General features: G+C 38.5%; 1 protein-coding gene across 1 annotated transcript in view; it reads right to left on the bottom strand.

Annotated features, from left to right (window-relative positions):
* The window catches only part of Setd2 (SET domain containing 2, histone lysine methyltransferase), an 84,426-nt gene that overhangs the window by 65,822 nt on the left and 1,478 nt on the right, over window positions 1-17,126 (bottom strand). The window contains exon 2 of the mRNA XM_032910769.1: window positions 2,116-2,131. Coding sequence (XP_032766660.1) covers window positions 2,116-2,131 — 16 coding nt within the window. The remainder of the gene's footprint in view (window positions 1-2,115; window positions 2,132-17,126) is intronic.

The raw sequence follows: 17,126 nt of genomic DNA, 5'->3' as shown, positions 1-17,126 counted from the left end.
ATTAAGTATCTATCCCCAGCTTCAAGGGTTATCTACATTTTTTCTGTTTTATCCTACATTAAAGAATTTTATCCACTTTTGGCACTTATCCTCTAGATTCACGGTCCTTTTTTATTTTCCTCCTTTTTTTGGAAGGGAACTCTTTGTGTTGTTTAGCCCACAGTTCTTGTGAGCTCATGCTAATGGTCACGCTTCCACATACCCCATGCTGGGACTGCAGCTATGCACTACCACACTCCGCTCAAGTAGCATCTTCAACAAGAACTTCCTTAACCCCATATGTAAAGGATACTCATATACATGGCAGTAAATACACCTCAATATACAAAATAGCTTTTCTTGTATGTTACAATTCTAAGAAACACCAAAGATCAAATAGACCAAGGGTTTCCTAGCATCACATAGAATCAGTAGAGTACATGGTCAAAAAAATATTAATCAATAACTCTAAAATGAAGCAGAAAAAAAAAAACCCACCCCACTTGTTTGTGCTCTGTGATTTTTGTTTTAAGGTAGGGATCAGCACGCCCACACTCTGCCTTAGCCACCACCACCATCTCTGCCTCAGCACACACTGTGGTAATGCTAATTTATTCTAATATTACTATGTGAACAACAAAAAATAACTACCAAGTCTTCTCCATTATCTCACAAAGTATCTCTCAAACCACCAAAGTTTTTGAATGGTGGAGATCAGAATTTAAAGGCATAACCTAGGTTGTTAAAATCTATTGATGTGGGGTTGGGGATTTAGCTCAGTGGTAGAGCGCTTGCCTAGCAAGCGCAAGGCCCTGGGTTCGGTCCCCAGCTCCGAAAAAAAGAAGAAGAAAAAAAAAAAAATCTATTGATGTAAACTCAAGCATATATTGAGACAGGGTCTCTCTACTTCGCCCAAGCTGGCCAGGGGCTCAAAGATAAATAAGTCTGCTTCTGCCTTCCAGCATTAAAGGTGTGCACTACCACATGCCCGCCCCAAGCCTACATTAAAGACATAGACACGAGTCCAAATTACAATTTTGCCCCATAGCTGAGTATGATGGTACTTTAATCCTAGCACGCGGGGGGCAGAGGCAAGTAGATCTCTATGAGTTCCAGGACAGCCAGGGCTTGTTACAGAGAAACCCTATTTCAAAACCAAATAAAATAAAATCGTCATCTACATTTTTCACATAAATGTCATTTAATTTACTTTGGCAATTTAAGAGAGCAATTTTCCTCCTGAATATGGTAAAATTGGAAAGTAGTAGACTGACTCAGCAGTTAAGAACACTCACTGTTCTTCCAGATACCCTGAGTTCAAATCCCACAAACAACATGGTGACTCACAACCATCTGTAATGGGATCTGATGCCCTCTTCTGGTGTGTCTGAAGACAGCAACAGTGTACTTATATATAATAGATAAATAAAATCTTAAAAAAAAAAGACAACAAGAATTAAAAAAAAAGAAAGAAAAAGAAAATTAGTTTTAAAGCTGAGCACAGTGGCACATTACTTTGGTCTCAGAACTGATGACCCCTGAGATTGAGGCCATCCTGGTCTACAAAACCAGTTCTAAGTCAGCCAAGACTAGATAGAAAAACCCTTTCTTGAAAAAGAAAAAGAAAAAAGAAAAGCTGCAAAGCTTTTACACTATTGCATTATATGCATAGAAGTGGTTTTCAAATATCTAAGAAACAATCTATTTTTCAAATTAAATATTACATGGAAACTTAATACATAAACTGATTCTATAACTGCAAGCTTCTGTCACCTTTCTAAATTTCTTGAATCTTGCAATTAAGAGCACTGACTGCTCTTCCAGAGAACCCTGGTTCAATTCCCTGCAACCACATGGCAGCTCACAACTGTATGCTAACTCCAGCTCCAGAGCTTCTGACACCCTCACACAGACATACACGCAGGCAAAACACCAATGAACATAAAAATAAATAAAAATGACTTTCCTGTTATATACGATATTCCTCATTTGGATGAGTTATAGCTCGAAATAATCAAATTTATGATTAAAACTATTCACTTCACAATCAAAATGATAGTTAACTTTAAATATTTTCAGTTATAATAAATGAACTTAAAAGGCCATTTCTTAAATGACTAATTCAATTATACTTACCTCATTTTCTTCTTCTCTATTCCCATTCAGCCAAGAAAACATGCAAAAGAATAAAAAGAATCATAAATACTTAAAACAAAATATAACTTTTAATTAAAACAAATACTTATAAAGCCTGTCCACTTTTTCACTGTTACATTTTTGTAGCAACTATTTCCTAAAGATAGTGCAAACCACTAGGCGAAGTGCTAGAAACCAAGAGCTTAAAGCATTATCTGACCTTGAGGAGCTTACATTTTCTAGAAACAAAAAAATGATTGTTACAAAAGTAATCCCAACATAAAGAAGTAAATATAAAAGACTGAGATATATACAATGTAGCAGCAAAGTAGGAAACAACTTGGTTTAAAAGACCAGGAGTGCAAAGAATCCCAAAGAGAGGATTAGTTTGAATGAATGTACTTTTGGTGTGACCCCCAAACCAAAGATAGAAATGAAAACAGAACAGTTCTTCTACAAGAAAACTCATACACGATTGCCTAAGTATAAAGAGTGAGATAGAAAGAAGGCGACAGTTAAATGGAATAAGGGGCAGTGGGCATGATTCTCATGAAAAAAAAAAATCATATTTTCATGCACGTATAGGTGCATTTCTAAGAAGAATCAAACACCAAGTCTGGTGCACACGAGTGCACCAAGGCATACTGGAGACTACCTCCAGACTAGAAAGAGCATGACAAGAATTTGTAGTTTAAGCACATTGCTTTGTGGGCTATGTGGCAACTCAAGTACAACTACATTGATTAAACACTCCTTAAATGTACAAAGTTCCTCTCTCCAAATAGATCTAAATAGCAATTCACTTGATCCATTAACCAGTGTTTATGGAAGTTAGAACGAAGTAATGACAAGTTGTGATGAACAATGCCAGTAATCTAAGCTATACAGCACACTGAGGAAAAAGATTCAAGTTCAAAAACTACAAGAGCAACATAGTTCTAGGCCAATCTGCACAACTTAGTACATTGTACCTCAAAATAAAAAGATTTAAAAGGACTGAGAAGGACCAGGCATGGTGGTTCACGCATTATGATCCAATACTTGAGAAACAGAAGCAGGAACATGACCGAGTAAAGGCAAGTCTCAGTTTCATAGTTAACTGGAAGCCAACCAACCAGGGCTACATAGACCTGCCTCAAAACAGAGTGACCGAGGGTATAACAGCTCAAAGTGCTTCCTAAAATGCAAATGGCCCTAAATTCAATCCCTACAAAGATAGAATACTGCAATACCACAAGAAAAAAAAAAAAAAAAAAATGTAGTAAAGATCTGAAACATTGTCAAAGATAAAGAGTTTTTATTTTCAGTGGGTCTTAATCACTGAAATTTCATATACATAAATTAGAACTGCTTTACTTCAACTGTCTGGTGAATATTATCACCCATATATCTTGCCAGGCATAAAAGCACATACACTATCAATGGCAACAGTTAATTGAAGGATTTTTTTTGCTAGATGGGTATAGTGATTAACCTGTAAGCATTCAAGAAGCTGAGGTAGGTCAATCAAGAATTATAAGCTAGCCTGGGTCACTTAGTAGATACTGTCACAAAACAAATGGAAAGGGCTAAAGATTTAGCTCAGTTGGTAGAGTGCTTGTCTTATATACATAAAGCCTTGGGTACGCTGCTGGCACTGCATAAACAAGTGTGGTACCAAATACTACTAAACTTGAGAGGTGGAAGGTAGGGGAAAATCAGTTCACAAAGTCATCCTCGGCAACATAACAAGCTCAAGCCAACCTGGACTACATGAAACATGATCTTAAAAAAAAAAAAAATAAGGCACAATCAAATCACTCAAAGGAAAATTTAAATCAATCTCACTAAAAAAAAATCTGGTGCTGTAGCTGTGGTAGATTGAGCACACCTTTAATCCCAGAGCTTGGAAGGCAGAAGCAGGTGGATCTTTGTGAGTTCAAGGCCAGCGCGGTCTACAAAGAGTTCCAGGACAGCCAAAGTTCTTATTTAGAGAAAACTGTCTCAAAAACCAAAACCTAGTGCTGGAGAGAGAGAAGGCTCAAAGTGCTGAGCTCACTTGTTGCTTATAGAGGAACTGGGTTCAGCTCCCAGCACCCACATAGTAGTATACAACCATCTGTGCTCCAGAGTTCCAGTTGATCAAAACACCCTCCTTCAGTCCTCCATGAGCTCCAAGAATGCAAGTAGTACACATACATACATATATACATACATACATACATACATGAAAGCAAAATAATCAAACATATAAAAATAAATACATCTAAGAAAGAAAAGCTTTTTAAAAAAAGCCAGATGGTGGTTGGCCCATGCCTTTAATCCCAGCACTCAAAGGCAAACTGACCTGAGTTCCAGACCAGCCTGGTCTATATAAGCTTCAGGCCAGTCAGACTTTGTCTCAAAAAAGGCTGATCAGCTGGGCTAGAAAGATGACTCTGTAGTTAAGAGCAAAGGACCCTAACACCCCCCACACACACACACACCCTGTGCATCTAATAATCATCTGTAACTCCAGTTTCAGAGAATTCAACACTGTTAAAACACATACACATAAAATTTTTTTTCAAAAAAATTGAGAATGGCCGTCTACCATAAACAAAGCAGCACTTTTAACAATTAGAAGCCAAGTGGTAGTGGCACATACCTTCTTTCCATGACTTAATTCACTTTACATCCAAGTTACCGCCCCTCCCACACCCATCCTCCTGGCACTCCACTCCACAGGCAGGCAGATCTCAAGTTTGAGGCCAGCCTGTCTATAGATTGAGTTCCAGGACAGCTACGGCTACACAGAATAACCATGTCTAGATTGATCAATCAATCAACCAATCGATCATAATCTAAGATTGGTAGAGAAAGGATAAAATTATAAAATTACAAACAAGCAAAAGCTCCTGAATCCAACCTATTATCATCTTGATGTCCAAACCCTTCTTACACATTTGAGTGTCTGTATGGCTTTTTAAACTGGTATTTTCTAGGTATTGTAACCATACTTATACAAGCCATTATTTGTTTTGTTTCATTCCTTAATCCTAAAAATGGCTAGAAGCAAAAACACCTAAGTTACAGAATCACTGGGAAACATTCAGGTTACATTGAAAGACAACAGCTCAGTAGATGAAGGTGCTTGATTTAACAGCCAGGAACCCACAGGGAGGAGGACAGAAAATACTGACTCCACAGCTGCGTCCTCTGACCATATGCATGTCACAGGAGATGCAAAGCCATACACACATCACACAACCTCCCCCTGCGCACATACAATAATAGTATCAAAAGTTTTTTTTTTTTTTAAAGGAAAAAGGGGCTACAAAGAGAGGAAGACAGTCAAACTTCAAAATAAAAGTTGGCCCCTATGACATGGGCCTGTATTTCCAGTCATTTAGGAGGCTGAAGTAGAATGCTTGAGCCCAAGAGCTCAACACCAAACTAAACATTAACAAGAGTCTTATCCGGAACTACCCAGGCATGGTTATGTATCTGTATACCTGTAATTCTAACACTTGGTAGAAGAAGGATTACAAGTTAAAGTCCATCTCTGGTTACATAGTAAAGTTCAGAACTAGCTTGGGTTATATAAAGACCCTAACTCAAAAGAGGGACAAGGACAGAAAGAGGACCAAGATGTTTTGTCAAACATGCATGAAAGAACTGGGTTTAAGAGCCAGTACTGAATAATCTAGGTGTGGTAGTGCATGCCTGGAGCCCTAACACTGGAGGTAGAGCCAAGAAGATGAGAAATTCAAGGTCGTATTCAATTATGCTGAGTTCAAGGCCAACCTGTACTACATGAGACCCAGCTTCAAGAAAACAAAGGTTAGAACACTTTAATGTTCCTAATTTGAAAAACACACAGTGGGGCAACACCTACAAGGCAATTCATAACTGTCAATAACTCCAGTCACAGAGTAGTTGACATACTTTTCTGGCCTGCACAGACACTGCACATATGCAGTACATAAATACACATGCTGGCAAAACACAACAAGCAAAGTAAAATAGAAAAAAAAAATACATACACCCCAGGAGAAAATTGTAATAAACATACAACTAAAATTACATGTTTTCCCAAAACTATAAATATGGGTATACATCCTAAAATCTCATGCGATTAAAGTAAAACCTTGATAAGTACTTAATAGGACACATATGCAGGTGCATATGCGGGAGCTGGAGCGATGGCTCAGTGGTTAAGAACACTGGCTGTTCCAGAGGTCCTGTGTTCAGTTCCCAGCAACCACATGGTAGCTTACGACCATCTATAAAGGGAGCCAATGACCTCTCCTGGCATGCAGGGGTACCACAGATAGATATAGATATATAGATATAGATACTCACCGCATATATGCTATCATCATTATGACTTCCAAGTTACAATGTAACAAACAAAATCAGCACAAGTCTGAGGTAAATAGCTATTATAACCAGACTAAAGAACAGAAGTTTATCTACTTAATGTTTAAATTGTATCTATCCTGCACTTTTACCTGATTTAAGTACTAAAATGCTAGTCTTCTGTCTTATTACTTAACCTGAGCCTCATTAAACAGGACAAAAATAAGGGATGATTAATTATTAAGACTTTTATACAAATTAGCTATCTTTTTAAAGACAGAGTCTTTCACTATGTAGACCTAACTGGCCTGGAACTCCTTATGTGACTAAGCAGGCCTCAAAGTCAAGTATCTGCCTGCTTCTGCCTCCCTAGTACCGGGATCAAAGGTATACACCACCATGATTGACCACAAATTAGCTTGTAAAGTCCTGCATTCAAAGATTAGTTTCGGGCTGGAGAAATGGCTCAGTGGTTAAGAGCACTGACTGCTCTTCCAGAGATCCTGAGTTCAATTCCCAGCAACCACATGGTGGCTCACAACCATCTGTAATGGGATCTGATGCCCTCTTCTGGTGTGTCTGAAGACAGCGACAGTGTACTCATATATAACAAATAAATACATCTTTAAAAAAAAAAAAAAAAAAGATAAGTTTCCAGCATCCACATGACAGCTTACATCCCAGTTACTGAGCATCTGATGCCCCCTTAGGGCTTCTGTGGGCACCAGACATGCATGTGCTATACATACGTGGAGGCAAACACTCAGAAGTACAGAATTACAGCCAGGCAATGGCAGGGCTGCATTCCTTTAATCCCAGCATTGGGGATTAGGATTACTTACTTGTGAAGATTCAAAAGGAAAAAAAAACTTAGTGTGAGGGAAGGTGAGTCCTTGAAAAGAAAAGACATAAAACTGTCCTTTGGTAGCCTGTAGTCCAAGCACTCAGGAGAGAGAGGTGGGATAATCACCAGCTCAAACACTAGACCAGAATATAGTAAACAAGGCCCCACCGTCTCACAAAAGCAAAGCTTCAACCTCAGGCACAGGAAGGTGAGATATTGTCATCCTCATCTGTACAGTAAGCTAGGAACCAGCCTAGATTACATGGGACTCCAAAACAAACAAACAAACAAACAAACAAACAAACAAGTCACCCAGGCATGGTGGCACAAACCTTTAATCTCAGCACTTGGAAAGAGGAAAAGGCACTCCAGATTCTGAGTTCAAGGCCAGTCTGGTCTACATATGCAGTTCCAGGACAGCCAGGGCTATACAGAGAAACTCTGTCCCAAAAACAAACAACTAAAAAAATAAGTCAGGAGCTGGAGAAGAGATGGCTCAGATGTTAAGTCTTCCAGAGGTCCTGAGTTCAATTCCCAGCAACCACATGGTGGCTCAAAACCATCTGTAATGAGATCTAGTGCCCTCTTCTGGCCTGCAGGCAACATATGCAGGCAGAACATTATGTACATAAATATTTTTTAAAAAATCAGAATAAGGGGTTAGGGATTTAGCTCAGTGGTAGAGCGCTTGCCTAGGAAGCGCAAGGCCCTGGGTTCGGTCCCCAGCTCCGAAAAAAAGAATCAAAAAAAAAAAAAAATCAGAATAAATTTTAATAAACTCTAATATTTTCTAAACTGAGTCATTCCCCAAAAATAGAGGCTACGGAAGAGATATATAAAACCAATAGTAATACTGAACTTACTAGACAGTGTGTCTAACACCCTCCACGGGCACTTGGCACAAAATGTTTAATACATGAAAGCTATTAATGATTTCAGTGAGTAATGCATACAAAATCTTTAATTACACTCTATTTGAATAAACACATCTTGTTCGTTTCCTAAATCCTTGGGGTTTTGGCACAAATAAGACACACAATAAGTAACTTAGGACAAACTAGAAATGTAGACTGAGGTAAGAGACAGACAGGAGTAAAAGTACAGGTATGAACAGAACAAACAGGAGATCAGTAGGGACTCTTCCCTGGACACTTTTTTTTTTTTCTTTTTTTCGGAGCTGGGGACCGAACCCAGGGCCTTGTGCTTGCTAGGCAAGTGCTCTACCACTGAGCTAAATCCCCAGCCCCCTTCCCTGGACATTTAACTGAGTTTCAGAGCAATGCAGGTTGACTCACTGCTTATCACAGTGACATTGAAACTTAAAAGTTTTAGAAAGTTTATAACAATGTGACCCTGACCAATGATCAGACTTGTATTCTTTGAAGATCTTTATTAGGAAATAATCACAGGAAGCTACCAAAAAAAAAAAAATTAGTATCCTTGTACTGTTTACTCAACAACTCTCTCCAACAGTAACCAAATAGCTTAAGTATTTATGAAACCAGGAAACTATTATCAGTCCAAATTCTAATTTGATTTTTGTTGCTGTGTTAAAACAATGACCCAAAGCAACTTAGGAGGAAAGAGTTTATTCAATGTACATTTATAGGTTACCGTCCACCATTCTGAGAAGTTGGGTCAGGAACTTAAGCAGAAACCATGGAAGAACACTGTTCGATGCACTGCTTATAGCCTCAGGCTCAGCTACTTTTCTTATACAGCCCAGGATCAACTGCCCAAAGAATGGTGCCACCCACAGTGGACAAGGACTATTAATAGTCAAGCTCACATGCCAATAGGATCAGGTCTAAATCAAGGCTCTCCTCTCTAAAATGACTCTAGGCTACCTTGAGTCAACAATTAAAGATAATTAGGCCATACATTACAGCTAACCAGACTAAATCTTGAGTCACTATTTTTTAAACACAGAACTCAAAATTCATTTCTGTGTATATACAGTTTATGCAATTTCATTCTGTGTAGAATGTTTTACTAACACCACAACCAATATTTAACTGTTCAGTGGATCAATTATTTTCAGTCTAAATTTAAATTTTTTTGTATATGGATGTTTTGCTTGCCTGAATAGAGGTGCAAAATGTGAGTGCCTGATGGATGCCCTTGGAGGCCAGAAGGTGTTGTATCCTCTAGTTCAGATGGTTGTGAATGTCATGTGAAACCTGAACCCAAGTCTTCTGTACTTACCCTGTGAGCCATCTTTCTTCTAACTCTCAATGTCTACATCTGTATTTTTTTCTAGTAACTCAATTGTACTGAACATTTTTTAAATTCATCAACCCATAACAGTGAAATTAAGAAAGTAAATACCCTGGGGGCTGGTGAGATGGTCCTGCTGATAAAAGCACTTGTGCACAGGCCTGAAAACTTGAGTTCAATCCCTGGAACCAGCTATGTAAGAAAATACACTCCTGAAAATGTGAACATATGGTTTCCCCATATGTTCTGCAGCACTCATGCATACGCACTAATAATTTTTGATAAATCCTGGGATATCAGACCAACAAGGACTATACAGCAAAACTTTAAATAAACATATAATACTTACTATAAAGCTATATATATTTACATATAACTTATATATAAAACATTCATCATGGTACTTGAATTTTCTTTTTTTTTCTTTTTTTTTTTTGGTTCTTTTTTTTTCGGAGCTGGGGACCGAACCCAGGGCCTTGCGCTTCCTAGCCAAGCGCTCTACCACTGAGCTAAATCCCCAACCCCTGAATTTTCTAGTACATCACTACAATATCTTAGGTCAACAGCAAAGCTACAAGAAAGAGATCAAAGCCAGTAAGGCTCTATTCTTAGTAACCATCCGAATCATCTGAAAAATCAAGTTATGAACTTGGAATGGCTGGGAGGAAATGACACATACCTTTAATACCAGTACTAGAGAGGCAGAGATAGGCAGATCTCTGAGTTCAAAGCTATCCTGGTCTACACAAAAACCCTGTCTCCAAAAAAACAAAAAGAAAAAACTATATATGATATAGTGTGCTGCATGAAATAAGGCCCCAAACTTTGTTTTCAATACCAGAAAAAAAATTTTTTTAAAGAAAAACTTATAAAACTCTGTGTGTGTGTGTGTGTGTGTGTGTGTGTGTGTGTGTGTGTGTGTGTGCGCGCGCGCGCGCGCGTGCGCACACGCATGTGGGTAAGCCTTTGAAAATACTTACATAGTGCTGGAAAATGGCTCAGCAGTCAATCACCGTTACTGCTCCAGAGGGCCTGCATTCAGTCCCTAATACCCACACACACAATGCGCCTGTGACGACAGCTTCGGAGGCAGCCTCTGGTCCTACAGATACCTGCATACATGTGCACATACTCCACACAGATACATATATACACTCATATACTCATAACTAAAAATAAAATCTGTATTCACATAGAAAGAGAATACCAAAAACAAAAATGGGTAAGCAATGTATGCAGGTCAGAAAAACACACAGCTAGGAAAAAATTTTTCACCAACATATGCTCAACTGAAATATACGCTATCATAGATTTTAATGCCTGCCCCTCATTTCACATTGTCTAGTACCACACCATTACCTTCTCTACCACCACTACCACTAACGACAACAACAACAAAATACTCCAACAAAGAACAAGAGGCTCTCCCTGACAGTGACGCTATTATTCTAATATCTCACCAATACTGAGACAGGGAAAGTCTTTTCTATTCAGCCACCACTATTTTAATGTGTCCACATCAATTAATAACATACTTCTTCTTACACAAACTATTATTACATGTAATTTATATATAATAAGCAAGTAAACAACTGGCTTCCTATGTTATTGTATAATAGAAGTTTTGTTTCTTATTAGATCTGGCAAAGATACTATAGAATATACCTATTTTGGTTACTTTAATGCAACTTTTGAAGTTTATTTTTACTAATTAGTTACTTTACTGTATGTTAATAAAATTCACCTCTTTATACTATAGATCTCTCAACTATACTTTCAGCCCAGAAGCAGTATATATGATATGTAGTTTTTGTTTCTGAATTCATATAGTTGTCCTGATAAGTAATAGATAAATTAATAATAATCATGTTTGTAAGCAGACAAAAATAAATCAATCAATCAAGGCCAGCTGGGCATGGTGGGAGGCAGAGGCAAGCAGATCTCTGTGTCTGATTTCAGCCTACTCTACAAAAACTAGTTTCAAGACAGGCAGAGTGACACAGAGAAACCCACGGTCTCCAAAAAAAAAAGAGAGAGAGAGTAAGAATGCCCTGCAAGCAAAGGCACCAATATTCTGAAGCTATTTCCTGTGACTCCCAAAAGTTGTCCCTGCCCTCCACAGGTATAGGTACTCTTACATATGTACAAAATAAAATTAAAACTAAATAAGCTTTGTGCATGCTGAAGAATAAAGAATAAATGGGTTTCCATAGGAAGGATATCTGGGGCTGCAGAGATGGCTCAGTGGTTAGGAGCACTGACTGCTCTTCCAGAGGTCCTGTGTTCAAATCCCAGCAACCACATGGTGGCTCACAACCATCTGTAATGGGATCCAATGTCCTCTTCTGGTGGGTCTGAGGACAGCTCGGTGTATTCATACAAATATAAAAAGAGAAGGATTTCTGTAGCCATGTGTACATTAATATCTGTTCTACTTAATGTGTTAAACCTGGTATTGTCTGGCTATTCAAAGAGAGTATACAATTAATAAATACTTACCAAGAAGCCAAATATCAGACAAAAGAAACAAAATGTAAGTTTTATCAGGCCTTCACAAAGAACATTTAGGACCACTATATAACCCCTCCTAAAGAGAAGGTCTAAAACTATACTTGGCAAGGAAGTGGGCAGTTGCAAGAGCTATAGTCAGAAACTACCACTTGCTCCAAATTCTTGCAAGCCCACAGCAGTGTTCCCAGTAAGCAGCCCTTCTATCAGCCTGCTTGCACAATTATATTCTTATCAACACCCACATCATCCCAAAGCTATTTTCACTACCAAGATGTTAGCATTTGACAGAAAAAGCACTCTAAAATAAAAGGCAGCTTTAAGGACTCACACCAACTTTAGAACTCAATTTAAGTAACCAATTTACTTACCCAGCTGGAAGACACTAAGTAACCACTAGGCCTTAAAAAATGGGGGTGGGGTGGGGTGGGTGTGAGAGACTACCAAGGACTACCAGGCCTTATTGTTTATAAAACAATTCATCTGTGTTTAGCAAATATAGGTAATCGTAAACTGCCTCCAAATTTATTAAAATACATAGAGAAGGATCCTGATATCTTGTCTAACAGCTCAGACAAAAATGAATTTAAAAAAAAAAATTGAGGGGCTAGTAAAATGCACTACTAAGTAAAACAGAGGGCTCACCAACCCAGTTTGAACTACAACTCAAGGTAGAAGGAGAGAATAACCCCAGTGGGTCTCTGACGTGCACACATGCAGCATGGCATTCACATGCCCACCTCACATGTGGTACATGTGATACATGAATTACTCACTCACTTCCATACATGCAAACTAGGGAAAGTAATACAAATGGAAAAATTTCCATTACTTGTTAATCTAGGCTAAAATTATAGTACAACGGCTCACATCTATAATGCAAGTATCTGTTAAATTGAATAAGGACTGTAAAGTCTCAAAACATGTTATACCATTATAACTTGAGCTGCTGGAGTGGAAGGCGGCTTGTTCTATCACTGGTTCTATGCACATGGCTATAATCCCAGCCCCAGGACTTCAGGGCCAATGTTAGTGGGATAACCATTTCCAGGCCAGCTTAAGCTATACAATAAAACCCTGCTCAAAAACAAAATGAAACACACAAGCTAGGTTTTTCTCAAAAAGAAATCTAAAGCCGTATTGGTGACTCTAGATATAAACAATCCCCAAATCTTACAATAGCTTTTAGTCTACTATAAAATAAGGTCCTATTTTTTCTTATTTTATTTTTTTGTTTTAAGGTGCTACTCTACAGTTCTAGTGAATGAATTAACAAAAATGACGAAGTTGGTTAGCCTCCAAGTCTAACCCAAACTGGTCATCTTTTGGTGTCACTCAACATGACTATTCTAGTATCTCAGCAAAACCGACAAGATTCATGCAACGATAACAAACACTAGGGTTGGGCTGGAGAGATGGCTCAGTGGTTAAGAGCACCTGACTGCTCTTCCAGAGGTCCTAAGTTCAATTCCCAGCAACCACATGGTGGCTCACAACCATCTGTAAAGAGATCTGATGCCCTCTTCTGCTGTATCTGAAGACAGCTACAGTGTACTCATATATAATAAATGAATAAATCTTAAAACAAACAAACACTAGGGTTAAAAGTTATTACAAATACCTATTAAGAATAAACCAGCCAGATATGGTGGCAAACACCTTTAATTCCAGCACTGAGGAGGTAAAAGCAGTCAGATCCTGGCCTATGGATTGAGTTCCAGGACAGCCAGGGCTTTGGAGAGAGACCCTGTTTAAGAGAGAAATAAAGATGATGATAATGATGATAAAAACCAACTGCTGGGTATGGTGGCCTTTACGGGGCAGAAGCAGGTAGATTTCTGTTGAGTTTTAATCCAGCCAGGTCTACACAGCAAGTTCCAGGCCAGCCAAGGCTAGATAGTGAAATAGACCCTTTATCAAAAACAAACAAAAAAAGAAAATTCATGTTGGACATAATGATTTTCCCTGCAGTACTGGGGTTTGAATCTAGGGCCTCATGCACGCTATGCAAATTTTTAACCACCGATTCCCATCACCATCGTTATCTCTTTAAGACAGGGTCTTACTAAGATGCTAAAGCTGACCTTGAATTAACCCAGTAACACAACCAGGCCTTGACTATTTATTTGATATTTCTGCCTCAGACTACTAATCAAGTAGGATTACTAGTCTATGCCATCAAGCCTATAGGTGGTATACACTTGTAATCCTAGCCCTTAGAAGGCCAAGGCAGAAAGAAGTTGAAGGTCACCAGGAGACGCCAGTGAGAGCCTGTCTCAAAAGCAAGTAACAAAAGAGGCTCACATAACTAAATCTAGATCCCTTGCCAGTTATGGTGGCATATCTACATTCTCAGCACTTGGGAGGCAAAGGCACAAGAACCATGAAGTTCACACTAGCCTTGAGTACACACATACTAAGATTTTATCTGAACTATAAGCCATGATGAATTTTTGGTCTATAAATGAATGTCATCCAGTCTGCTGGCTTTGTATATACTACCTAAATAAATGGCTACAAAATCATCTCCAGCTGACCTGAAAACCAGACTCATATTAACAATCCAACCTAATGTCTAACAATCTTCTCCAACTTACTATGCTTAAGAAGAACTACTACTCCCAACTTGTTCTTTCTACATCATCCCTAGTTCAGTGGACTACAGACTTCTAAATGCTCAGACCGAAAACGTCAGAATCGTCCTCAATTTCTCTCACATGCCACATGTGTCATTAAATATATTAGTTTAATCCTCAGCATAGACTGGGCATCCATCTACCTCAGTCATCACCCTAGTATAAGCCACAGCAGCTCTCCTCTGAATTATGAGCTTCTTTACAAGTCTTCAGGCTTCCACTCTGTTCCTCTCTGTGATACAAGTGATCCTTCTGAGGCTGAAGGCAAACTATAGCATTCCTCTGATTGAAACTCACTGTGGTGCACATCAAATCCCAGCTACTCAGGAAGCTGAAGCAGGAACATCATTTGAGCTCAAGATTTCAAAGCCAGCCTGGGTTGCTCTCAAAAAACAAACAAAAAACCCCAGCCAAATCTTTAGAATGGCTCTACAAAACTTTATAAAACTCTGTAGCACTTCTAATGTGATCCAATTGACTTATCGCTCCCTCGTTCCATTATGGCCACACTGAGCAGCCTAGACTACTGCCTCAGCACTTTGGAACGACCACTTCAACTTAAATTACAATGGCTACTGCCCTGCCACCCCTCAACTCTCCACACAACATATACGCAGATACTTCGTATCTCAACTTACTCTCCCAAGGATGCTTGCCAGCTGACCACATGTATCCTGTGACTTCTTTAACAGCAAATCACCTATATCCTATAGGATTTTCCAAAGCCTTTTACCTTTGGCCATTCTGTATAATTTATTGTTTATAGACCTCATTAGAATGTAAACTGCACAAAGACAAATCTTTGTTGTGTACACCAATTACTACAGTATCAACCTTTGGCAAAGACAGGCCTGTGTTTAAAACAACAACAACAAAAACCACTTTTTATCATGTTTGTCTCCTTTAGTATGATAGGTCATAGAAGACTGATTGATTGTGCTATGCCCTTAATATCTACCCCTGCACTACATGGACACCTAATGCAGTTACTCAAACGATTATAGCAACTTCACCTGAATACAATGTTATTTATACTGTAAGACTATCCAAGGCCCACACACATGCAACTAATTAAAGAGTGAGTAGAAAACAATAAGACCATCAGGGCTCCAATCAAAGCAAATTTACATTTCACCTCAACTTCTCTTTTTCAAAGAACCATCTGAAACTACCCCAAGTCTGACTTGCCTCTTCACAACCAGTTTTCCCTCAACTTCAGTCACACCTCTAAAATTTCCCTAATAACCCCAGCTAAAGGTACTCGCACACACACTGTGCCATGAGCCGTCTGTGTATTATCTCCTTCAATCTTCTCCAAAGTTGCAAGTTGCTAGCATAGGATAACTGTTTCCAAAATAGGAAAACCCAAATTCAAAGCTACAGTCATTCGTTCAAGGTTAAATTAGTGTTCAAGTGCAGGTCTGTGACTTCCTCACAGGGACTGCTATCACTTCACTCTTCTTGGCCAGGCCTTGTTTTCCTCTTATGTAAAACAGGTGATACTGTTCAAGGTGCCTGCCAACACCTTTAGGCCAATATTGAGAAAGCATTCTATAACCTATACACGTTACTAAACAGGAAAAAAAAAATGCACGTGTATCGGAACTTACTTGACACTATTAAAAACTCCAAAGCAGTAAAGCCAGGAAAGCAGTAAAACTCAAGTCTAGGAAAAATAAGCCTTCTCCCTCACCTGCACATTAAAGATATACTTCTGACTCCATTTTTTCATATAATATGAAAAATGTTTTCCTCCAATAAAAAGAAGGATATAATCCTTACAGCTTGGAGACTTCACTGTGCAACCTGAAAAGTCACTGCAAGGTTCTTTGCCCTTCCTGAGGGCTGGCATGTTACTTTGTACATAAGCATGCAATCAGCATTATTGAGTGATACAAATTCCTTTTGAGGTTTTTCAAGTCTCAAAGCAAAAACCTTTAAGTGTTATTCCAAAGCCAAGAACCCATGAAAAGATAAAGCCATGCTGGTTTACTCTTGCAAGAGATGAGTTTTGTTTTAAGAGCACATAAAGACTGTGTGCAGAGGTGGTCTATGTATCAAGATTAGCTGTCAAGTAAAGACAAAACTAAAATGCCATAGGACCACTAATGGGCTTCTGAAAACTTAAAAAAAAAAAAACAAGCATAAAACTACTCAGGCTGTTCTCAAGTGAAAACTAGATTGTCAAAATTCTCCCAATAAAATTTTATTTTTTTTAAGGCAATAAGAGGATTTTGCTTTTTGTGAGGAGATAACACTGGAACAAAATAACTTTTGTGTTACAATACCAAAGAACTATCAAGTAAGAGCCAAACATTTCTGAACCAAGGTGAAAAGAAAATTGGCATTGGCAAAGGTTCCCAAAAAACGTGTAATGTGCCTTAATTTAGTCATAAAAGTTTTAACAGTTTTTCACTAGACATCCCTGTAAACGTTAACTTGGAAATGAATTTTGTTGCTCCTATGTGCAAATCAGGGTAAAACAA

This window comes from Rattus rattus, chromosome 8 (genome assembly GCF_011064425.1).
Source record: "Rattus rattus isolate New Zealand chromosome 8, Rrattus_CSIRO_v1, whole genome shotgun sequence".
Taxonomy (NCBI): Eukaryota; Metazoa; Chordata; class Mammalia; order Rodentia; family Muridae; genus Rattus; species Rattus rattus.
This window is presented reverse-complemented; position numbering and strand designations above follow the sequence as displayed.